The following is a 26076-nucleotide window of genomic DNA, read 5'->3' as shown; positions in this document are numbered from 1 at the left end:
TGGAGATGTCAGCGGATGATGTGGGTTTGCACCCGGGCGTGCCACCCGGGACTGCGGCACTGCCTGTACACCCCCAGGGCTGAGCTGTGCCCACAGGCGCCTTCAGCAAAGCCGCCTGGCAAAGGGAGCAGCTTGTAGGGACAGGACAGCCTGCCTCCTTAAATGATCCTGGGCAATCAGCAAAACACAGCCAGCGCAGACAGGTGGGCCTGGCTCGAGGAGCTTTCTGTGGTGTTCTTGTGCTCTGGCCCTCCAAAGCACACCCTCCCTGTCTGATAACGCTCTGGGAGCCCACATCCCTGCTGGCAAAGGGATGCCAGAAGGTTCCCTCCAGTTGCCCCAGTGGCTGGCTACAGCCTGGCACCGCAGGTGGCCTTGCCTGCTCCCAGGGGCGGTTGGGTCCGTCTGGGGCCAGCCCTCTCCTGACAGGTTGGGCCGTGGGAGCTTGGGGAGCTGCTGGGATGCACCCAGGGAAACAAGGAGCTGGTGAGGGTGTGGGGCAGGGCCTGCCGCAAGAGCCTGCAGCAGTCCCGGGGATGACGTTTTGGGGCACCACGTCGACACAGGTACGGCTACCTGGTGTATGGAGCTCAGCTCCGAAGTTGCAAACGTCTGGCGATTTCTCCCACACCAAAGGTGCGGGGACTGAGAGCTGTTGCTAGTCCTCAGCGACCCTTGGAACCCCATTCACAGCCACACAAACATGGGGACTCTGCGCTTGCCGAGCCCCCTAAATGTCCCAACACTATCCGCAGTCATTGCGCCGGGATTAAATCGCAAAGGAACTGTCCCTTCGAACATCGAGTATGGGCCCAACAAAACGGGAAGAAATGGCAAACCGTTGGTGTTGATGCTTGTGCTGTACGGGACCAAGAGGGACTGATCTGTGAAAGTAATACCAGTAAGGGCCAAGGCATTTGCCTTGCACTGAGCAAAACGTTTGTCATTATGAGATATATCCTGACGAAAGCCCTGAAACTGTGCTGGTGTATGTTGGAAACGGGGGTGTGTGTATGAGAACCTGTTGTGATTCTGTATTTATGGGCAGAACCACTGTAGGGGCATATAATCACTCAAATGTCTGCATTTTTAATTTTACCAAAATTAATGGATGCGAATTTAACTATTCAGCTCCTGTCCCAACTCACCAGCTGCTACATTCTAACCAGATATCATATCGAGATTTATTACCTACACCCACTGGAATGAATCTCACGTTGGTGAGAAAACTGTTGCAATGCGATGGCCTGAATCCGTTGCTAGAAGGAATTTGGAGCCAGGGACAGAGAACCCTGATTACTGCCCATCACGATGCATCAGGAGTTTAGGAATCGAGGGGGTCTGCTCTGAGCTTCGTCACTCGACGAGAGGCTCTTCCTTACTCTTTGCGTCTCCAGTCTCTCTGTGAACCATTCCAACTCGAGTGTAACTCAGTTTTCCTTTCTATGATTCTTCTGTGCAGTAATTAATGCAGTGGACCTTGCCATCGAACTTTGTTAAGTAGCACTTTTACAACATTGTAACCACTTTTGCTAAGGCCTCTGTCAGTGATTCCTTAAGCATTCTGAATCACCCGTTCACGACAAGAGTATTATCTGGGCAGGAGCTGCATCGGTGCCAGGTTTAGCTCCCAGACCTCCGGGTGTAAGCCCGCCTTCTGCCCAGCACAGGACGTTCTGCAACCGCCGGCGGAATCCAGTCCAGCCCTTTCCCATCCTTAACGAACATCAGGATTGATGCCTGGCCCAGCTTGCCCTTCCTGCACCTCAGGCTCCATACTTCCATGTCAAAGCCCAGGATCCATCCCTACCCCACAGAGCGTCCCAGCGGCTCGGGTGCACTGTCGCCGTCCCACACACGCTGTCTCGGCTCTGCAAGTCTCTGTCTCATTCCTGGAGGCGCAGGAAGCGATGTGGCTGTGAAGCTTCAGGCCGAGGGCATGAACTCTGGACCGCCACCTGCCTGGGCAAGCCCAGCCATTATGAGGCACGATATGAACCAGAGGCACGATCGCCACCTTCACGGACGTGTTTCAGCATGAAGCAGCTTCACTTCCATTTTGCAGGGAGCCCCGTGTACCTGAGTGTGCTGGAGCGTTCACACACAACGCAGCACCAGCACAGCCACCTGGCACGCAGCCCCGGCCGCCAGTTTTTCTAATCGGCGGCAGAGCTCAGATTTCCACCCCGTGCTCTCACAACCAGAGTTTGCGGAGACAGGGCCAGGTCCAACTCTTGTTCTTCAGTTTGATCACGACTGCTCTTCATCCTACCCCCTCCCATGTGTATATAGACTATAAAACATTCAGCCAAATTTGGATTAATAGTACAACAAATATGTAAATACCTTCCAACTCTTTTCCCCTTTGTCGGCAGGTACAAGGTTTGCTCTTCAGTCACCTGAGATGTAACGCCATCCCTCCGTTTACAAAAGGTGCGTTGGCTCGTGCCCTTGCTATTCAAGCAGAAGTTTTATCTGCACTTTGTTTAATGTACTCTCTTCTCTAGCCCATGATCCAGGTATTTTACTAAACTAAATCTCCCTAAAGCTGGTTACAATCAATCTTTGCTGGTGAAGAATAAGGAAAAGTGTATTTGCCACTGCTGTTTCAAGCGGTATTTCTTCTCTCTCATTTAACAACTGGATATAAGCTTTTCCTTCCTGGCCTTTCCTTCTAAAATGCAAACCAATTATTCGGGGTTCCAGCTAAAACTCATTCTGTATCCGAGGTTTCTTAATTTTATCTCTACCTATGCATGACATTGTCCTGTAACTTAGGCCCTTCTCTTCTTTTTCACCCAGTTCTTTTATTCCGCAGTTGTGGATGATAACCGACAAGTCTGTCGCCACTTTGGGGTAGTTTTCTGTTGGGTCATTTGCACTCAGATTTTCAAACCCCCTTCTTTCTTGCCTGAGACACATTTAGCCTCACCTGAAGATGGGAGATGAGGTGTGCTGCTCCAAGGGTTCTCTGAAGACAGACCTGGGGATCTGTGATCCTTTCCGCGGAATGGAAAATTCACAGGAGACTGAAAAAATCATCGGCAATGCTGCTATCGCGCTCTGAAAACAGAGATTAAGAATCCCGTTTCACTGTGCCTGAAATTTTCAGTATTTCATTAGGCCAAGGTATGTTCACAGAGACCCGTGCAAAATAACTCTGTTGTCAACGGCCTCATCACCACGAGCACAGCCGATGCAAAGGGAGGGTCTGCGGCTGCCCTCAATTCCCACACATCTGGTGTTTCCTTTGGCGATACGAGTTGCCTGGACCACCACCCGTCGGAAATGCTGGATGAGCACATTTAATGACTATTACGGACCTGTGCTTTTTGATTCGGGGAAGTAAAAATTTGAGTGGCCTCACTGGAAAGCCTGCTTTACCTTGTGCAGAAAACCCCTGAAATCCACCCAGAATGCCTTGGGGTGAAAAGGCACCAGGTACTGGAAATGAAATCCAGCACTGCTTCTGGTTTGTTCTTGTCTTAACCATCAGAAGTCCAGGATGCTCAATCTCTCCCCCAATATTTAAGATGTGATTGTCACCCCCGCTAAAAAGCAAGATGAATTATTACTCTTGCTGCTTACTCTTTCTGTGCTGCTCAATACCACAGTAACAGTGCCTATAAACAACGACACTTCTTGAACGAAATAGCCTCCGCAAGCAGGAAGCCCTAAAATGCTGCTTTAATTTATGGCACTTTCCAACAGAACTCTTCTGGGGCAAATCCCGTAGCCAAACAGTCGAGGGATTTCACTGCTGAATTCAGCCATTACCGGGACGTTCTGCCCCCAATGCACAAGGAGAAGCATTCCTTACCACGCTGGCTGTCTGACTGTTGAGCAACACCCAGCACTGCCCGCTTTTTTAATTTTTTTTAAATGACATCTGTCTTAAAATTATCAAGCTACCTAAATTTACGTTTTCCTGTGATTGTTCAAAGTAGTTTAGAGAAGCCGCCTGCCTTTCTCGTGGGCTTTCTTCTTCTGCCCAACTCTTCTGCCGAACCCCACTTTCAATGGACGGGTTAGTTCTGTATCACGGCACTGCCATCTCAAAATATGAATAAAGCAGGTTCTATTTCAAAAACACAAACATCCTGGTGATCAGCATCATTACGAGAGGAAACACAGATTACAGGGCATCTTCAAGTGCATTTGTCAATGTTTGCTGGCAAATGACAACAGCTTTCTAAACAAACGAACAATGTTGAAATGTGACAGCTTCACATACAATGTTATTTTAAAATAGTGCCAGCTGTCAGGAGTGGCTCTATGTTTGGGGCCCTATACTACCTTCTGCAATACAAACCCAAGTCCACTTGGCACAGGAAAAAAGTGCACCTCTCGTTCAGAAGGCCGAAAGTCCTACCGCTCTTTGCAAAATTAAACCCGTGGATGTTATTTTTCATACGTGTCAGCTACCAGCAAGCTTTTACTGGTGGCTGTTTTCTGTCACTAGGCTTTGCTCTGCTGATGTTCAGCTATCACTGAAAAGCTCATCACACCGGGTAGTTTACTGAAAACGTTTTATTGTAATCAAGAAGTGACATAACAAGGCTGCAATGTATTCTGCAAATCATTCTGCTGATATTTTATAACAGATACCAGCTGCTTCTGCCAGGGAATTAAAAAAAAATTCAACTGTGAAAATTTTCGGCACAGAAAACTCCAGCCAAACTAATTAACGGTGGTTAAAAATAAGATGCCCCAGCAACGCCTTTCATGTTACGTGGTCACAACTCACAATTCTGTACAAAATGTTCGCTTTTTAAAGCTCCGATGTAAAAATCAAACAATCCAGCGGCAATATTTTAAGTGTAACACAGGGTTTTTCATGTCATCATTTGCAATGCTTGAACTCGTTCATATTTTAACAAAGTTTAATACAGATGACTTGGGAATTAAGTCTTTTTGCATTATCTGTCATTCTGTGTCGGGACAGATTGCACTTTTTGGTCATCTTTCTCCTCATCTTTGCTCTTCTTCGATTTGTTCTTCTTGTGTTTGTGTTTGTGGCTCTTTTCCAATTCTGTTTCATTTCCAATGTGTTTCTTATGCTTCTTGGGTTTCTCCTGCTTCTTGTCCTTCTTCTTCTCTTTTTTCTTGTTCCTTTTCTTGCTGTCTTGCCTCTCTCCTGAGCTGGCACTGCTCCTGTGGCCTCCAGTCTGACTCTCAGAAGGTCTCTGGCTACGGCTGCGCCTAACACTGGGACTGCTTTGCCTTTGACTTCGCCTTGCTTCAGGCCGGTCAGCTGCAGCAGGTGCTGCTGTACCCTCTTTCACCTTATCAACAGCCTTTTCCTTTGGGTCGTCATCATTTTTTTCCTGCCGCTTCCTCACCTTTTGCAGATACCTTACTCTCACTGTCACTTTCATTGCAGTCTGGTGCAAACGCAGCCTCATCGGTCTCTCGCGTTCGATCAGAAGAGAGCGGCGAGGAGCTGCTTACCTGAGGCTTAGGCTGGGCAACACTTTTATTGTTTTTTGTCCGGTCACGGTCTCTTTCTCATTTTTTACATCTGGCGATTCCTCTCTCCGAGGTGCTTTATTACCACCTGGCTCTTTCTCTTCATTGCTCTTTACTTCTGGTACGTGCTTCTCTTTCTCTTCTCCTGCATTTTTATCTAGAGGTTTGGGTTCCTCCAATGTACGCTTGGAATCGTGAGCAGCTTTGTGATCAGACTGCTGCCGCTCAGGCGGAGGGCTGCAGCTGCTCCTGTTGGCGTCTCCAGTGCGCTTTTCGGACAGCTCTGCTCGGTCGTCTCTCGGCTTACTCTTCTGGACTGACGTAGATTCTCTGTTTTGAGAACGGGACTCTCTTCTCCTTGCTAATTCACTCTTTTCATCTCTACGCTTGGAACCAGAATAATCTCTGTCGCCATCACGGTCAGAATTTTTGTCTTGGTTAGGAGTAAAGTCTTTAGCAGCGGATCCATGGCCAGTATCAGGCTTCTCTGAAAATCTGCCGTCTTCAGAAGATTGGGAAATACTTTTTCCATCTCCTTGCTCGGTTGCACGTTCTGAGGGGTCTTTTTCTTGCTGAACACTGCTCTTTCTCTTCTCAGAGGTGTCTTTGCCTGACAAAGAATGATCCCGGTCTTTGGTTTTTCCTTTTTCATTTGACATCGAACTTTTTGAACTTTTTGCGTCATGCTGGGAGCTTTCATAACTCACCTCTTTTGTAGTTTTCTGTCTTTCCTTCAAAGGCTCCGTCTCTTTTTCACTCGGTTTTACAGGGTTTGGTGGCTTAGCACTCCCATTTTGTATAACATTAGTAGTTTGCTGGCACCTGGGTAGATTGAATGTCTTCCTCTTCAGACTCAAAGTCATCCTTATCCCACTTTGATTGAGGGGCCTGGATCATAATAACGATGTCTTCCTCAGGGGCTGTGATATCATTATTATACTCCTCCATGGTCTTAATGACAGTTCGTTTTGTGTCTGGCTTTTCTTCAGTCTTTCTAACGGGGCTTCCTCCAGTAGAACTAGTGCTAAGAGGAAAAAAGCTGATATTAATCATGGGTGAGATATACGCACCGCCATCTTTTGTAACAGTTTAGAAAGCAGCTTTTGGTTCCATTCTAAATCTTCCATACTTTTTCAAAAGATGTTCAATTAAGGGAACAGACGAGAGAAAGGATGAGTTCACGAGCTAAGACTATGAGCAATCAATTAATTTAGTACCTTCCTACTCTACATTTAATTAACAAAGACTCAAGATTATCAGACTGGGGACTGTCTGACCTGGTAATTCCTTCATGTCCTGCTTCTACCAATGGTAGTTAAATTAGGTATACATTCTTGTTTCAACATCTAAGCAAGTGATTAGGGAGAGGTATAAACAACCAACGTTTTATTCTCACATCCCAGTGTTCTTCTTCAGAAAAAAATGCACATTTAAAAACTTTTTATAATATCAAGACACTATCTTAAGTCTCCAGGGACATCTTAAATGGTTTGAGTTTGCGTTGTCCTGCTGCTTTAGATGCTGAAATGTACGTAATAACAGCTTCACACCAGATCCCTTTTCTCCTTTTCACATGTCACACGATGGAATAGGGAAGAGAGATGTCCAAGGTAAGTGCCAAAAAACAGTTGGCACTGAGCTGGAAGCAGTGTAGCTGTGTCAACACGGCACTGTGCTCAAAGCTCAAATCAGTACAAGATATTGGCAACCAAGCTGCTATTTCTGCAAGGTATCGTTTCATCTCGTACTGACAAAAGTAGATCATTACAGCACCTTGCAATTTTTAACAGGCAAAATATTGCATGTCTGTTATCCTTGCCTTTAGCAGCAAGCTGGATCTGAAGGGACTCCTCAAAGAGTCAACACATAATGAATAAGAAGGGGGGGAAAGTCCCAGAAGTAAGGGTCAAACACGTCATCAATGAATTAACCTTATGAGCTGTCTGGGCAGTACAGACTGCTTGTTTTCTTTCACAAAATTTGATTTTGACCCAAGTAGAGCTTAACAGGAAAGATCACAGATTATTCACTCATTTAGCACAGGTTTAGCTGTTCCTTTCATTAGGAACTTTCATTAGTCACCATAAAGACTTTTACATTTGTTTGCGGGGGGGAGGGAGGAAAGAAAGAATAGGAAAAGAAAAGATGAGGTACCTGGTGCAATGTACCAGAGTTGCACTAGATCCATCAGCTGCCGTTCCTTTGCTTCTCACTTTTCCCTTTGCTTTTTCTTGCTTAACTTTGCTGCTGTTCGGCTCAAGTTTCTCAACAGGTTCTTTTGCAGGTAGCACATTTTCTCCACTCACCACCTTTTTGCCAGTTTCTTGGTTAAGTTTAATCTTTTTGGCGGGGTTGTTAAGAAAAGCAGGTTTATCCTTTTCTGGAGTTTGCTCTCCTTTTTCACCATCAGGCTCAGTCTTCCCCTTTGGTGGTCTTTTTGAGTCAGCAGCTTCTGGTTTAGAGGCCTTTAGGGAAGTCGCTTCATGTTCTTCAGCAACCTTGTCATCTACTTTTCTTTTTCTTTGTTCAGGTTTTGCACCCCCTTTCATATCATGTGGAGGAACTTCTCTGTATATGTTAAAATACTCCCTTCCTCCTTCCCCTCGAGGTACGGTCCGTGTAGTGGGAGAGTGGCCTCTAAATACTGGAGACCTTGATCGTGAACGGTATCTTCTTAACCTTGAATGTGATAACCCCGTGACCTTGACCTAGAACGATATTTATGACTCTTCCCTTTGCTTCCTCTTGAATACCGTGGGGATCGTGAGCAGGAATGAGAATGGGAACGACTAAAGGATCGAGAGTAGGAGCGAGAGCGGGAAGAACCTGATCTTGACTTGGAGTAGGTGTATGAACTTCTCGAGTAAGATGAAGCAGTACAGGGAGACGTGGACCTTAAAAAAAAAAAAAAACAACACAAAACACAAAAAAGTGAAGATAATGCAAAACAGTCACTCTCCCCAGTTTTTTTCCTCCCAAATTTGGTTTGGGTTTCTTTTCCTCTCCACAGGCTAATGCCAAAGCTTCTTTCAGCTGCTGACATACTGCTACTGCAAACTGAAGAACATGATCATAAGTAAAAGTTTCCGCTTACGAGACAGAACAGCTGCTGCATTGTTAGTGTACCAACATACAGGAAGGGGAAGCCTATTTCCACTCACTTCTATGACATTAACTACCACAGCTATTGATTGATCTAAGGCGGGGTATACTGGCCTCTACTGGTACATGAATGCACACATTTCTCACGACTCAACAACTACATGCAGTGCAAATATTTTTTGTTGCAGTAAGATGCAAAAAGTGCAAGTCTTAATGGCTAGAGTGCAGTATCAAACATTAAGAAAACCCACGATTTAGCCTGAAGACGGTAAAGCTCAATTTTAAAATGCCAGCTTAGTCTCTTCATCTTCACTACTAGTTTGGCAATTTGTACAGGATGCAAAAGACTTGTACTGCAATCTTACACCCAGGACTATTTAATCAACACTTCTAGCCAGATGCCTTAGCAAAATTTTGCACATACCTCTAGCTCTAACCAAGGATAGTGACCACATTTCAAGAAAAATCATATCTAAAAGCTTCTCAACTCAGCCTCCAGTAATATGGCTCAATGCCATTACTCTAGGGAAGATACCGACAGCATTACTAACAGAGAGCTATTCAGACTCCCGCCCAAGGGATTTTGGGGGAGGGAAAACATCAGCTACCCTGAGTTTTGTCTTCGCAAGTTTTTCTTGTATTATTTTTTAAAGAACATTATTCCACATATGTTCATTCCTCCTCTCAAAGTCCTTCACCAATTTAAGATTTCCTTAAAACAAGACTGATCTTTTAATTCCTAAGAAAAATTCAACAATGCCAGCAAAACGCTAGTGAAAGCCACCAGTTTGCAGTCCCGCTCAAAATCTGCGTATCCACAGGAGATAAGCGAAAGAGGAAATTAAGACAATTTCTCTCACATATCTCTCTCTTCTGAAGTGCTTTGAGGCAATGGTTACCATCAGAAGAGGGAGACGCAGAAAATCCAGCAACTACACCTATTCAGTTTCTAGCCCCTTGCGGCTGCCAGGAGGTGAAGGAGGTCATTGCAGAGAAGCTTTGGGAAAAGAGACGCCTGTTCCTTCAAAACTGCTGCCAAATTATAACTATCAGTCAACTGTAATCTCGGCCACAGTGGGGCGAGGAACCTACATAGGAAACTCCTGTCGCTGCTGATCCCTTGACTCATCCAATCCATCTGACGATGGAGAGGTGGAGTCGAACTCCTCCTGATGCTTCTAGACAAGCCGCTTCTCCATTATGGATGCGTAAAACAGTTACCTGGAAAACGAACGCCTACGCTCCTTTTGAATCGTCTTATATTCCATCAGTTCTTTACCAAAATCCTTTGTAAACTCATCACATTTGGACTTTTTCTTCTCCCTGTTAAAAGAAGTTTGACCTTTATTACAAGGATAGTTTGACCTTTCTTACAAAAAGACATCAAGAAACAAACCCTGGCCGATAGGAGAAAATGTGTACTGCATGCAAATGCAAAAGGTGAACATCCTAGTTAAGCAAAGCCAGTTTAGAATGCCTACAAGTTTCAGGGAAAGATTTAGAATGACATTTGTCTGGGTTTAGTTTTGCATGGTTACCACCTGCAATGAAAAAGAACACTGCCAAAAACACCATGTCATTTTTTGCTTATGTCAGATGCACTTTAGTGTAACTGCAGTCCGACATACTATCGCAAGAGATACAAAAATGAAAACCAACGCAACTTCATTGAGCCAAATATTTACTCCTCTTTAGGTCTCTGTTTTTCTCTGTAAAACTCCTCCCTAGGTAAAGGAGGTGCTTGTGTCGTTGGGATGGTATTTGAAGGAGCCGTTGGTCCTGCTGTTGGTACCCAAGCTGGCGACCTGTTGGCAGGAGCTGGGGGATATCCTGGAGGGGGGGCAGTGCACCCAGCAGCTGGAGGCTGACCAGGCGGAAACTGAGGAGGCAACTGGGGCGGTGGTACCCGCGGTGGGAGAGGAACCGCATGGGGTGGTGGAGGGTGCAAGGGAGGTGGAGGCACAGGCACAAAGATGGATATTGATGGTGGTAGTGCTGTGGCCTGAGTCCTTTGGGTACGTTCGCTAGGCAGGCGTCCCCGATTTGAACTTCTAAAGAAACCCAAAAAACATGTGTCACTGTTTGTTACACTCTGCCCCAATTTTAAAGAGGAAAGCAAACGAAGCGGGAGCACGGTGGTGAGCACTTCTTGTTCTCAACTTAAGCATTTCTCTCCCTGCTGTCTCTTCATTTCAGACTGCCCTCATTTCTTGATCCTCAGACTCGCCTTCCACATCCCCAGCCCCAACGGTTCCCTCAGTCTTCTCTCCTTATACTCAGCTTTGCTCCTGTGGATGGAGGCTGCCCATGCTTAAAAGAGACTCCCATCTCCCCTGTGCCAAGTGCCCACCGCTCCTCTGCCACTCCTTGATATGGTCAATACTTCACACTTCTGATCTTCAAAGCACTGCACAAGTATTAACTCATCTTCTCTCAAACTTCTTTTACGTTTTTCCACATAAGCCTCCTACGTTGTTGTCTCATGAGGATGTGTTTGGCCTGGTTTTGTCCCCGAATTGTTATTTTCTTGCTTACTGAATTTGAGATTTTAGACAATCTGTGGGATGGATCCTGGGATTTGGTTTTATTTATCCTTAAGATGTTATAAAGACAATGCACCCTTACGATCTATCTATAACAAATATATACCAAAAGGAAGGACTAACTTGACACTGCAATAATAGAGAAAACAGACTCCTCTCTCTCTCCAACTGAGAGAAAGCAGCTTGGCTATTCGAGAGGACTAAATTGAAGACATTCAAAATTGTCATAAAGTAACACAAAACAGCGTTGACTTTTCCAATAATTTGCTCAATCAGTATCAACTAAGTTGGTAAAAAAGAATGTTGGAGGCTGATTTCTATGGGGAAATCAATTTCTCCAGCCCTATTCAGCCAGTAATCAAAAGGGTGGCTTTCCACCTCACCCTTTAATGATATTTCATTTTTATATGCAATCATGGTTTCCTCAAAAAGTGTTCATTTTCCAGACTCCTCTTCTCAATCATCTGCTGGAGTTTTCTTTTAAATACACTTACTGCAAGCACAGATCCCCTTTGTTAAAGCCAATTCAACTGAAGCCATTTAAAAATGAATTACCACTTGTATTCTCCACAACTGTCTGTGCACATTTATTTCATGCTAAATCAGCTGTTGTATAAGTTATGTGTTATGCCCTCGTGTAACAGGTTACAAGTAGGAATATATTGAATTTCTGTAGCATGCTTACAGCTCCCAGCCTGGTCTGCCAGCTGCTGAGCGAACTGTGCTGGCTCTCCTGGGATGACCTTTTGGCGTGGAGAGAGGAAAAAGAAAAAAAATCCCATTCAGTTTATCTGAAGATAATTTCTGAAAAGAAATTCTCAAGTTATAGTTGCTTACCAGTTGTGTGTATTGAGGGTCCTTGGGGGCCCAGAAGACTTGGTAACGCCGGTTGTCTTACTACAGGAACCCGACAGCCCTTGTGAATAAATACAAACAGTTGGAAAAGAAGCTCTGCTAAAATACAAGCAGCACTGCATATGTTGAAATAAAATATACCTTCTCTTCCACCAAACTGCTGATTGACTGAAAGGAAGATTTAGAAAGCCCAGCAGCACCCACCAGAGCAGCAGGAGGTAGAACAGTATCGGCATCACTACAAAAAAAAAACCCCAAATTTATATTATTCAAACAGTGTTTTGAGGTGCTACTTGAAATACAAAGTCCAAAGTGAGAAAAGGATGACTATTGTAAATGAGAAAAAATAATGTCCAGATTTCCAAATGGGAAGATGGCCGATTCCAAATGAAGCACTGACGAGAAGTCTGTTTGGACTAGTGGCATTTAAGGAGAAATAGAACAGAATAGACTAGACTATTTCAGTTGGAAGGGACCCACAACAATCATCTGCTCTGACTGCCTGACCAATTCAGGGCTGGCCAAGTTAAAGCATGGTATTAAGGGCATTGTCCAAATCCCTCTCCAACACTGACAGGCTTGGGGCACCGACCCCCTCTCCAGGAAGCCCGTTCCAGGGTTTGAACAACCTCTCAGTAAAGAAATGCTTCCTCATGTCCAGTCTAAGCCCCCCGGCACAGCTTTGAACCATTCCCACACGTCCTATCACTGGATCCCACCAAGAAGGGATCAGCACCTCCCTCTCCACGTCCCCTCCGCAGGAAGCTGCAGAGCGCAATGAGGTGGCCCCTCCGCCTCCTCTTCTCCAAACTGGACAAAGGCAGAGTCCTCAGCCGCTCCTCAGAGGACATTCCTCCCAGCCCTTTCACCAGCTCTGTTGCCCTCCTCTGGACGCACTCAAGGACCTTCACCTCCTTCTTCAATTGTGGGGCCCAGAACTGCACACCGTGTTCAAGGGGAGGCCGCAGCAACGCTGAATACAGCAGGATAATAACCTCTTTTCACTGGCTGCTTCCCCTGCCTTTGATGCATCCCAGGATGCAGTTTGCCCTCTTGGCTGCCAGGGCTCACCGGAAAAATACTTTATTAAGCTGGCTGCACATGAAAGGATTGGCGTACGTATAGCCCAGACACTGACTCTCAGTTGTAAAAGATGCAAGAACTGAAATTCTCTTGGGAAACGTTTATGTGCTGGCTCAGAGGATGCCTTAGAGGTTCTTTTGACTTGTGACCATTGTAGTCAACGGTACAGCTGCGCCTGACCGTCTTCTGGACAGAGTGGCTCTTTGCATTCCAGGCATAAAAGTGAAAGGACAGAAGCCCTCAACAACAGTACAGATTTTCCATGTATTTTCATACGACTTCACTGGGTTGCCAACTAGGACTTTGTTGGTAAATGTTTGTGAAGACTTCAAATTTACAGTGTTTCAATGTTTATTATCCAAATCTGCGTGCGGCGCTGACTACACGGCATTACTGCGAATGACTCTGGCTTATAATACTGATGATAGAAATACTGTAGAAAAAAGTAATGTGAAAACACCTGGTCAGTTTTACCTCTCACTGGGCTTTCTCACTTTTCACGAAACGATTATTTCCTCAGTACTAAAGAGAAATGAATGCACTCCAGAAGCTTTGACATAACCAAATGCTTACTTTAGGAATTGCTAGCCACTTATACTCAAAGGGCTCCTGGGGAAAAAAGTTCCTCTTTCAGGGTAAACGCGTACTGAATGACTGATAAGAGAAGCAAACCAAAATACTTCGGAGAAAATTCTTGCATGAGGCACGCTTCCAAATTATTAAAGTGTCCTCATTCAAAGTAAAAACCAAACCCAGAACGGCCACAGTTCTCTGGAACTGTCACTAATGATATAGAAATCGCTAGCTGAGAAGCTCAAGAGAAACAATCTAACTTCAGCACCTTGGTGCCTTTTATATTTGTGTTGATCTACAGATTTCCCTACCGAAAAGGTCCACCTGGCTTTTCAGCAGGGGCCAACGATGACAAAGCAGCAACAGAAGGAGAAGTCAGAGAAGCCAGTGGACTCATGAGCGGATCCCGCTGGCTGGAAATTGTTGGCCAGAGCAGAGGCTGCAGGTTGCGGGCTGTTGTTTGTCTCAGGAGTGGTGGTGGAGGTGGTGGCGGTGGCAGCTGCTGCTGTTGCTGCTGAATCTGCTTATGGAGCCCTTTTGTGTAGCCAGTCCCATTTCTGAAGTTGTTCACAGCCTAGAGGCAGGAAAGCATTTTCAAAAAGTTACCGTGAAACTTCAGTAGACAGACGAACAAAAGCCTGCACGGAGTAAAATTCCTTGTGTATTCCTGTAAATGGCATCAGTCCTAAAATAAAGCAACATACAGATGTATGAACACATCACATTGAACACTGATATTCATGACTGGCAACTCAGAGTAGCTGTATTTAAAGTAGTCCAGTGTTAGCACTGAATTTGAAAGTGAGACAAGCCTGTTAAACAAAAGGGTGACCTGAATTTGCCAGATTGTCTCTAAAGAGTTGTAAGCTTCTGTCACAACAGATAACGTATTTGAAAAGTAAATTGAGCCTTACTCAATTTAGCCTTGCTTAAGGAGAGGTAAATGAATATCTTCTTCCCTTTCAGCTTTTGAAAAATAGACTTTTTCTTACCAACAGTTTACGTAAAAGTCATCGTGTTACCTGGCGTAGGGACTTGTTGGCGACTAAAGCGTCAGGAGAAACGTCTGTTTGATGACATGTGGGGCATCTATGTTCCTCAGAGTCCAGTGATGCTGTTCTAATACCCGTGAATCATCAGAATCATCAAAATAGCTTTTAGCCAAACTAAGGAGTATTTTTGGGTTCTAATCAGTTATAAACACAAGTGTGTGGTTAATGGGTGAATATGGTCTTGAATTGAGAGCATGGAGCTATAAATGTTCAGCAGTGTAAAAAATTTCCAATATGCAGCAAATAACTACACAGTTTGATATTGCACTCTTGTAACATCTGAAGATGTAGAGGAGGCTGTGCCTTGATGTTCCAACTGACCTTTCCACTGGCTAGTGCAGTGAGAAGTCACTAACCTCAAGGTTAATGAAGAAAACACATTTCAACACATCAGGAGGTTTGAGTTCTGAAGGTTTTAACCAACTCTCCGTGGAGAAGAAGGTGGATTAAATGCCTGACTATCCGTTTGTTGCAGACGACACCAAATCACCAGAGTTGGCTATATAATTTTGTGTGAGAGAAAGGGCTGTGGACAAACTAAATGCAGTCAATATCTAATTCTGGAATCACCTGCACAATCACGCACTCTTCTCATACTCGTCCTTCCGTATTGTGCTGGTTTGGGCTGGGATAGAGTTAATTTTCTTCATAGTAGCTAGTGGGGGGCTATGGTTTGGATTTGTGCTGGAAACAGGGTTGGTAACACAGGGATGGTTTCCTTATTGCTGAGAGGTGCTTACACAGAGTCAAGGCCTTTTCTGCTTCTCACACCGCCCCGCCAGCGAGGAGGCCGGGGGGGGGCAGAAGAAGTGTGAAGGAGACACAGCCGGGACAGCTGACCCCAGCTGAGCCAAGGGCTATCCCACACCGTATGGCGTCATGCGCAGCATAGAGAGCTGGGGGAAGAAGAAGGAAGGGGGGGATGTTGGGAGTGATGGCGTTTGTCTTCCCAGGTAATGGTTACGCGTGATGGAGCCCTGCTGTCCTGGGGATGGCTGAACACCTCCCTGCCCTTGGGAAGGAGGGAATGAATTCCTTGCTTTGCTTGTGCGCGTGGCTTTTGCTTTACCTGTTAAGCTGTCTTTATCTCAACTCACCAGCTTTCTCACTTTTACCCTTCCGATTCTCTCCCCATCCCTCTGCAGGGGAGCGAGCGGCTGGGTGGTGCTTAGTTGCCAGCTGGAGTTAAACCACGACACGCATGTAAACAGATTTAACAGGATACATAAAAAGGGGAAAAAGTGTTCTGCCTTTTTTTTCCTTTGTACAAGGAGAGTCCTTTCCTAGTCAGGCTGACTTCAGTCTTAAATCAAACTGGTAACAAAGTAATGCCGTTATCTCCTATTTCTGCTTTCAGAAGATCAGTTTGATGTTTGGGATTAACAAACCTGGGAGTAACACTTACATTCGTCACAGTAACTGTTTCTACAGCAGGGAATAACCACGGCATCAGTCATTGTATCTTTACAAAGGAGACACAGCAGCTCCTCTGGAACGGGATCATGGGAGGAGGAGGGGGAGGACGTCCCCTCGGGTGAAAAGGGTGGCTTTTCCTTCTTGCCTCTGGCATAAGCTTCCCTGGAGGGGGGTGGGGAAGGAAAAAGAAAAAAGTGAAAGACGAGGAAAGGAAAACTTTTCCAAGCGTAGGATTTTATCAAAGGAAGACAAGAGATGGAATTCTCCTCGCTCCACACTAGCCTTTGAAGACGCAGGCATCTCGTTTAAACTGCTTTTCTGTAGCCACAACACCAGAAGAGGGAGGGGGGAACAATTTTCCTTCTGCAGGATCAACTTCATTGGATCAACTAAGAAATTAGCTCCGACTACAACAATAATGTTTTGACAGCTAGAAATTGGGTGAAATGAATCCCACCTCTCCTTTGCCAGGGAGTAAAGGTAAATTGCAGGCTCAGGATGAAGTGAGTCTCCGAGTAATTACATTTTATAAATAAGGGCAGTCTCTCTTCCAGCTTCTACAAAAGGAGATCCACGACAGAAAAGCAGAAGCGCTACCAAGTGCATTTCATAACAGCCCCTCTTGTCAGCCCACGGCAGGATTTTCTGAGTTTAGAGCAACAGGGAAACTTCAGCCTGTTTCACACGTGAGCTTGGATAGAAGTCAGAGGGGGAGGAAATCTCAGTCCAACGGCGATGGGTTAAATTTCGCAAGAAGCCTTTGAAACACAAACCAGCAGCAAAACGAGCTTTCAGAGAGAACAACTCCCACTGTCACCACTCCTGAAATATTTTGCAGAAATACAGATTCTTAGCACAACACAAGTTTAACCAGCTTCCAGGGCCATGAGCAGTAGGGCCACCCTATTTTAATCTTAGAAAGTATCACAGATTTTAAGGTTCAGATACAACGACAACGCTTCCTCCCCGGCAGTTACAGAGGCTGGCCGATTTGGTTGCGTGGCCACTCAGACATTTACGCACAGTTTCTCTCATTCGCTTTTGGGTCAGTCCAATGAATTCCCTATTTACGCAGTAATAGTTGGTATGGCATACTTCCCAGTGTTGGTCAGCATAGCACCCTTTGTATTGGGATCTTTCACCTCCTTCAGGAAACTCCGTGGAATTCCCGTGCTCCTTTTAATTCTGGGAACAGACTCAACATTTTTGCCCTGTTAAGAAAAGAAAGGCAAACATAGCTCATCTTAAGACCCACACTTAAAATGACATTTCCATGATTATTCTAAGCAGCAAAAGCCTTTAATCCTCCCCTTTTACTTAACAGAAGGGTGGCTTGACTAAAATACTTATTTTCCTAAATTAATATAGCCAGGGTGTGCCAAGGCTTGAGCAGTGTTTTGACCGCCATCGACACTCTTTGGCTTAACTTCAGGTTCCTTAAGGGTGAAATATCCCTTAGCCTGCCCTCCACTCCGAAGGGATACAAACCCGCCCCTGCTCCAAAGCGCAATTCCCAGGGCGAGCTCAGTTCAGTGCTCTGAACCAGGCACTGGGGAACTTATATTCACCATCTGTATATGAAGGTTCAGTTCATACCTCATGCATATACAGTCAGGGACCAATGTCAAATGGCATGCATACTCACTCACCCAGAGGCTTGTGTCATTAAAACAGGCAAATATTCAGCGGGGGGGTCAACAGAAACAGCTTGGGTTTATACGAAATACTAAAAGCTGTGAACTGTCATTAAAAAGAGTCTGAACCAGAAACATTTCGAATAATATTGAAATATATAGAAATATGCATGAAAGTTCACAGAGAAAGATCTATGGACATATTTAATGTCTATGACCTGGAAAAAAATAAGATTTTACATTTACAACTCCAGGTTTCCCTTGAATTTTGAAGGGCTTTGCAACATTGCCATACAACCTCTATACTTCACCCCAAGAGAAACAATTCTGAAGACGAGCAGTCATGTAGTTGTTAGGTAACTGCCAAGGTAAAACAATTAAACCCCAAGTAACACCAGAAGTCCCCCTCAATCTTATCCCATTTGTTGGGCACTTCTTTATATAGTGGCCAGGTTGTCCGCAACGAAAGCAGGTATATGATGGGGGAAGCGGACCCAAGGGTTTCTTCACGTAACTAAAAGGTTTTCAGGAAAAAAAGAAGAAGGTACGCGTGTGTCTCTCTTGTTAAAACAAACATCTCTACGATTTTTCCATAATCTTCAAAGAACAGATTGGACGTTATCAACACTTACTTGATTGGATGATACTCATGGCAGGACTGTGTCATCATAGCTTTTATTTTATCTTCTTCAGAAGCACTGGCCTCAGCCAGATTGGCAGTCTGTTCAACAGGCAATTATTTGACACACACATTAGAAACACATTTCAGCCCACACGGCCAAAGACACCACCACTCCCCCGATCCTGCAAAGAGCAGCACAACGCGGGCTGAGGTTGCATGAAAACAGCCGCTGATAGAAAACAGAGCCGTGCTGAAGATGCTCTGGGGAGTCCTTACGCCACTGCAGGGGGTTTGTGGGCCTGGGAACCTACCTGAAAAGAGCCGCCTTGGGCACTCCAAACCTTGGGCTCTCTTTGTACCTCACACAAAGACTCCTGTAACCAATCCAATGTGCTTCCAAGTGGACTGAAGCTCTGCGTAGGAAAAATTATCCTACCCAGCAATTTTAAACTGATTTTTAAGCCCCAGACTATTTGAAGCAGAAGACAGCCACTGGAAATTTAATTGAGAAAGATGCAGGCAAGTACCATTATTTACCTTTCGCAGCAGTAAAAGGACACACAAGAGTCAGGGAAGTTGGTTTTGCTGGCTGAAATTCAGCTTCAGACACAGAAGCATTAAAAGGAATCAAGGTTTTTGTAATCCCTCAGCAAGACAAAAGATTCTTGTCAGTGGAAATTTGACCACGATGTGCTGTAGGCAGTCCCAGCTGCACGTCCCGTCCCCCCCCCCTCCCCTTCATATTCAGTGATTTAACTGCAGCAAGCAAAACCTGCCGGTTTTTCCAGTTGACTGTGTCCTTTTAACATACAAATCATAATAGAAACCTTATCCAGAATTACTGAAGGTAGCTAATTTTTATTAAGTCGTGTTTGCTCAAATGTTTTTATTACACACCAGCCCAGATACAAGCAGGGCCTGAGGGAGTGACTGTAAATGATCTGGACCTTCAAGCACCGATCATGCAGATCAACCGCTCCTGCTTTTGTTTTTAGATGCATTCACTCACAAAAGCAACCAACCAGGTTCAACATTCTATTAAATGGTTGTTTCATATACACAGTTTTTTCTCAACAGTCACATAATGCAGATCGACATCTATGAAATCATTAACGTTTACAGAAAACTTTACAGATACTTGACTCGTTTGTTTGAACCCAAACAGTTTACAAAACACACCCAAAACCCACAAAACCTTACTAGGAATAGACCAAAATTCTAACATAGCATTTCATACATAGGAATAATAAAACAGAAACCTGCTAACACATTGCCTCCATGCTAAGCCAGTCTGCACTGAAGAGGTCAGAGCAAGTAACAGTTTTGAGCTGCTTTATGCTATGTTCCTGTATTTTTCTGAAATACTTAAATTTTCTCAAATGCTTAAATGTGTGCCCTACTTGGACAGGTTTTCACATTTCAGAGTAAAACTTCACAGGAGTTTACAGAACCAAGGACACGTTCAGAGACAGCACCAATGGAGACCAATGTCTTTTGGTGGCTGCCTTCCGAAGGAATTTTTTATTTTTTTTCCCCCCAATGTACACAATTTAATTTCCGCAGTAAGAGAGGGAAGAAGTTATGCGTGGGAAGAGATTTCTCTTTCTCGGCAATGAACTCCAGCCTTTATTTTCAGAAGAAAGAACCAGCTCCTCTGCATGAAGCCCTGCCTTCTCTAATCTTTGTAACTTTGAAGACTAGGAATTCAGTTGGCTAGCACTACGCCTGTCACAAAGGGCCATCACTAGTGCTTTCCCCGACAAAGTGACACCTGGCTGAGCAAAACCAGCAAGCAGCTCCATAGCAAGACAGGGCATTACAACCGATTCAGAAGGGCACATCTGCTAATATGCCACGCATGCGTATCGGCACATTCCTCTCGACAGTTAGGTACATTGACACAATTTACACAGTCTGCATTCAAACAAATTAGATTGTGGTGTCCACTGTATATATGCTGCAATTGACGAAACTGTGCAGCATTCACAGAATGCATCTAGAACTATAAGGACTAGAAATTCAAAAATAGCCATGCCATTGTCCGTGTTCCAGAAACGCTTCTATTTTGGCTGTTTCAAACCCCCTTGAAACGCCCATAACTTACAGTCAATTAAATTCTTCTGTAAAAATTGTGTTAGTTTCCAACAAAACACGTGAAAAACGGTAAACGGCTTCCGAAGTGCTGCTGCTTTGTGTCTTGCAGGTGAGTAATACTGCAACACTGTGTTGAGGCTGAGAAGGTACTCCCCTTCGATCTTCCCAAACTGGCAACTCCTCTTTACAGGACAGTACCAAAATATACACACATGTTAAAGTTAGAATAAATACTTTAAATTCCTAAAAATTAAATTAAAGTTTTGTTCACATTACAACAGTCATCCAGCTATAGATCATGGTATAGGATTTAAAAATACGAAGCTAACACTTTTTTTTTAAGTATTTGACAAGAATATGTACATACCTTAGAAAGCTGGCCCAGAGAAATAGATGCAGAAAAGTCATCAATCTGTTCACAAAAAATGAAACACAGATTCAAGTTATGCAATCAAAACACAGCAATAGTTAACCTCTGCTGTAGCCTGAGAGCCTGCGCTCTGTCCTCTGAGTGTCACTCAAAGAGGCATTTCTAACCTAGTGTCATTTGTATCTGCTCAAAAAAAAGTCCAAGCCTATGACAGCTTAAGAGTGCCTATGTGGTTAATGAGAAGAAACTAAAAGAACCAAACCCGCTTGCGATCAACTTATTGCTCCAGAATATCTCAGAGAAGGACCCCTGCCCAATGTTCACAACCGCTTAAAAGTTGAAAGGGTAAGGAAGCTGTCACTTTTCAGCTCAAAAGGATTTAAAAAAATACTTGAGTTTATCTGAGAAGGAAGCATCACGACAGGAGACTTCTTTTCAGTGTAGTTTGTAAATTAAGCAGTTAACGTCTCATCATTTACAAATGCACACAGTTTGGGTTTATGAACACAGTACAGTTGCCCGTCAAAATAAAGCGCAGGCGTATATGCCCTGAAACATGAACTCTGCCCCTCCTGTCCATCAGTTTAAAAATATTCACCATACCCCACCAAACCCAAATAAGAACACCAATCCAAAACATCAGCCATACAAGTAATTGCCACTTTGTCTAGACAAAAATAAACTGCTCAAATTATTGAAATAAAGGTGTTGACCATTACAGAGTAGCCAATAAAAATGGAGAAAAACGTTTTTTTGTATTGCAATAGACCACAGGCCATAGGATCCAAATTAGTTTGGGAAGCGTGAGAATTTAATATTATTCTCCTTGCTATCGGGCCAAAACCATTTTTTAAGGATGATGAAAACATGGATTCAGAGCACAACCCTGTACATTTTTTTCTCCATTGCAACCACGCTCCTCCCTCCCAGCTACCTACTGGAACAGCTTGCAGCAATGAACTTCTCAGGCCACTAGGTCGTAAAAAGGGTCACTCTTTTCTTGGTCCTTTTCCAGTGTATTGAATTATATGATGCCACAACCCACAGTTAAGCTGACACTAGTGAAACCTTACTAGAAAGACACCTGAATCACTGCTTATTATGTCCTAAGTTGTTCAAAAGTGTAGAATAAAATTTCACAACGTAAACTGAACAGCTCTCCTCAAGAGGTCACTAAACAGATCAGAGGAGAGATTAAAACCCTTCCTTGGAAAAAGCTCTTGTCCTCTGTTACCTAATGCAGTGGAAGAATTCAAGGGAGCAGTTTTAGCAGACTCTGGAGAAAAAATATTGACATGCAGGAGATGATTCCTCACTCCAGTTAATCATTCCTTCTCCCTACGTTTAGGAAAGCACACACAACATTCCTGTCTGACCAACTCAAAAGTTCTTGAAAATGTGCCTTTGGAGAGGAACACCCAGATCTGGAAAAAAAGACCTTCTTTCCATTGCAAGTCTGACCAGAAGATTCAACTTGACTTCTTTTCAGAAGAGTTTGTACCTAGTTAGGTTAAAAAGGAGGTCTGATCAAGCATTTTGAAGCTTCACACTCCATGTGCCACTCTTTTTTACATGTGGAGAAACAGGCCTATGTTCTCTCATGGCAGGCCTATGTTCTCTCACTGTCCTTTTGCCTTTCTTCAGAAGCAAACAAGAAATTAGGAAAGCTCTCGACTGGAGCCTGGCATTAAACAGTCTAGTATTGACCAGGAACTGAAGCAGAACAGTTAATAAACTATTCATTATTCTTGTATTGTTTTAGGAAGCAGTTATTATACGGCCTGCAGGCAACAGTCCCATTTCTTAAAAGAGCTGATAGCACTCCTTCCTACTAAACAGTTATCGAAAGCAGCAAAGAGAGAACGAATGCATTATTTAGTACGTTTGCCCAACGGCCATCTTCCAATGCTCCTACATTCCTGTGTCTTTTTTTTTTTTCCTTTACATTGCTACTGAAGTAGTTCCTGCCAGTCCCTCCAATCAAAGAAACATCATCTCCATGAAACTTGTCTACAACCCTAAGATAAGAGGGTTGCAGAAGAATTGGGGAAAAAAGAAAACAAACCAAAACCAAACCAAAACCCGAACCCCAGACCCCCAAATCAACAGACCAGGTATTAACTCCCATTTCAAACAGAAGACTCAACAGAAACTAACACAAAGCAAGTGGGAAAGGGGACAGAAAAGAGGAGGCAAAGACTAATCTCACTGGTGGATCGCTACAGTGAAGTTACAGTGCTTTCCTAAAACCCGAGAGCTTGGCCAAACTAAAAATTCAGCCAGGAAGGATCACAGTTGTGCCTGACGGTGCTAAAACAACGGCCATGACTCTCTGCATTTCTGCAGCCTCGAAGGACAAACACCAACTAGAGATCCTTGCCGTTACTGAAATAGTAATGGAAGTCAAAAAGGATCCACTGGCTTGCTTTGGGCGTAGTAACAGTAGGGCAGCAGCACAAATTTGGAAGTGGGGAATGACAGCTAACATAAGACAAGACAATGAAGAAATATTCAAAGTGTAAGCTTTTTGTGCATGCTTTTTAAAAAAACCTTAACTCATTTCAATTTTGCTGCTTTACTCTTCAACAACAATTGGCAAGCTTTCCAGTGCTTTATTCCTGAAAGAAACAAAAAGCACACAACAAGCTGTACAAACATCCATCTTGCCAGCTCTAGGCAGCCAGCTGTAGACCATGGCACCACGTTCAGCTGTGCAAACCCTGATCCTACATGATCTAAAACCGATCACGTGTCCCCTGTACAACACAAAGTCATTCAGGAAATGTTCTAGCAGACTCAGTACGAAATACAACGCATTACTGGGCACAAATACCAACGTTCACATCAGAGCTGTGCAAATAATGGCATTACTCAGTTTTTTACTATGCCGAATCAAAGACATTGTATTTACAACATATGCTATGTTTTACTGGAAAAGATGTTAAGTTAATGTTTGGAAAACGACTACAAAGCTGCATTGTTTAGAATTCAGGGCAGTGTGTAGAAAAAAGTGTGAGATTGTGTTTTACATACTGCTCTTGATGTGCCACTCGCTGGCTCAGTTCGACTTCTTCTAGAAGAAGAAATAAAGGTGGTCAGAACTTCAAATAAAGCACTTGTACCCCACGTAAAGTAGTGAAAACAGATTACAAAACCTGAATATCAAAACATTATGTCCCGATAGTCTCGTACATGTGGAAATTTATTCATATACACAAACTGTTGTCCCTTGTTACATGCAGTGCAACTAAAAAAAAAAAATCCCCAAATCACATTTCTACTTTGTCGCAAATTACTCTAAGACATACAGCTATAGAACACAGCAGTGCAAGAGCAAGTCCTCAGGTATTTTGTCTCTGCTATGGAAGTATCAAAAATACCAAGTCTGTACTACAGGTCTGCGTTCTTCCATAATCAGCCATCAAAACACGAAGGTCACTTTAGCCAATCTGGGTGCCCCCAGCGTTACAAATAGGCACCAGATACAGCACTTTAGTTTCTAAGAAAGAACAGGGACAGTCTGGACACTTTGAAGTGCAAGTGCACTTACGTTAAAAAAATCAGCCAGCTGACAAAGAAATACCAAAACTGTCAGCAGCAGAGTCTTTAGAACAGGGTTTCTTTGTGGAAGCCCAAGCCCTGTGCTCAGATATCTACCATATTTAGCTATGAAAGTGCCAAAATACTAAATGTGTTACGTATGCTATATTGACTCAAAATACTAATAGAAATGCCACCTGAAAGCAGTTCCTAGGGCTTTGTGCGATTTAGGAGTCCTGCGACAAAAGAGAAAGGTCTTAATTGCCAGACTTTGCTTTAAGATAATCTGGAAAATACTACAATATTTTAGGAAATATTTATTACATTTGAAAACTTGCTGAGATTCCACACACTCATTGATCTGTACCTGCATGCTACTCGTCATGGATCAGACATGCAACCATCGATAGCGTTAGCAAACAATTCATACATCCTCCAAAGTGTGCCGTGAGCAGAGGCAATTCAAAGGCTGCTGTGGAATTTCGGTACAAATAGAAAGTGCCATTCTTTCCTCACCCCCACATGCAGGCATTTATTTGGTCTTTGATGCTAGCAGCATCTCTCCTCTCCTCTCCTCTTAGGGCAGCATTACAATACCAGGAGAGGGTGCCATCCAACCCGAAATGGAGGATGCATTGACAAGACGGTGCTGAGCATACGCATTGAAATTAACCCCCAACACAAGGCCGTGTTTATAAGCACAACGCTGTGGCGTCCAGAATTACCAGGCAGCGCCTGAAAGCACTGTAACAACCACGGCAGTGATATGCCCAAAGTTTACAGGCAGAGCCACATAAATTCAGGGGTTTTTGCTTGCAAATGCTTCCTGGGTACCAGGATGCTGCTGTGCTGTTGGTTCAAGACACACTGTAACTCATCAGTCTATTTATTGAGAACCAACATTAGAAAGACGTGGCAGAACCCCAAGCTAAAAATATCAACTAATTGTGGTGGAGAGGCGTATCTTTAAGTAGGCTGGCAAACAGGACCCTCCAAACAATGCCAGTGGAGCTAATATAGAACTGGACTGCATGAATACATAAATGACAGCAATAATCCTGTAGTCGGGATTGCATTTGAATGGCTGTCATTGTAATCAATACGCCCGGTTCTCTGTCCTCCGTAAATCTTAGGAATACAGAGCGAAAACCTGCAGCACCGATATCAGCTTAGGGTAAAAACAGACTTAGAAGGATAACTGGTAACATTTGGTACCGTGCTAAACTGCTTACTGAGTTTCAAGTTTGGAAAGGGTTAACTATTCCTTCATCATACTCGCACAAAAGGCAATATACTTTAGGATATTGTTGTTTCTCTCTTGCCTGAAACGGACATTGTCTTTAGGAAACTCCTAGGAATCACTTCTGGATGGAACTTCTTGTTTGCATGGTTCGCCAGCTGGCAACCCTTGGTCTGTCCTCTAGAGCTAGCGTGCAAAAGACCCCGATTTGGGGGGGGTAAGAAGAGCTCCCATATCCCTCCCCCCCTCCCCCAAATGCAAGGAAGAGTCAAACCCCGAGAAACAGACTCTTTGGAGATGGGAACAAATTATAAGTTTACGCGACAACGCGTATCTGTCTTTACTATAAAAGCAATCAAAGCAAACACATACAATAAGGAATCTCTCCCTGTAGAGAGTCCCCGCGGCTGCAGCACGGGGGCCAGCACCAGCTGGGGCTTCGCTGGGAAAAACCGGGTAGGGGTGACCCTGACGCCCACACGT

At 44.1% G+C, this 26076-nt stretch overlaps 1 protein-coding gene across 1 annotated transcript; it reads right to left on the bottom strand.

Annotated features, from left to right (window-relative positions):
• Window positions 1–4919: 4919 nt before the first annotated feature.
• LOC309600989 (E3 ubiquitin-protein ligase RBBP6-like) lies at window positions 4920–24582 on the bottom strand (the record flags this gene model as incomplete). Its single annotated transcript, XM_082333726.1, is given in 21 exon segments — window positions 4920–5324; window positions 5326–5484; window positions 5487–6279; window positions 6281–6493; window positions 7624–8000; window positions 8037–8155; window positions 8158–8363; window positions 9793–9894; window positions 10257–10622; window positions 11800–11857; window positions 11952–12030; window positions 12111–12207; window positions 13937–14199; window positions 14648–14744; window positions 16079–16255; window positions 17165–17304; window positions 18145–18241; window positions 18360–18448; window positions 20811–20855; window positions 23847–23883; window positions 24551–24582. Coding segments are annotated over 18 exon segments (3786 nt in total). The 5' UTR covers window positions 18398–18448; window positions 20811–20855; window positions 23847–23883; window positions 24551–24582.
• Between the last annotated feature and the right edge of the window lie 1494 nt (window positions 24583–26076).

The sequence above is a fragment of the Platalea leucorodia genome (assembly GCF_965183815.1).
Source record: "Platalea leucorodia genome assembly, chromosome: 27".
Classification (NCBI taxonomy): Eukaryota; Metazoa; Chordata; class Aves; order Pelecaniformes; family Threskiornithidae; genus Platalea; species Platalea leucorodia.
Note: the sequence above shows the minus strand (reverse complement) of the source record. Positions and strands in the feature narration are given on the sequence as shown.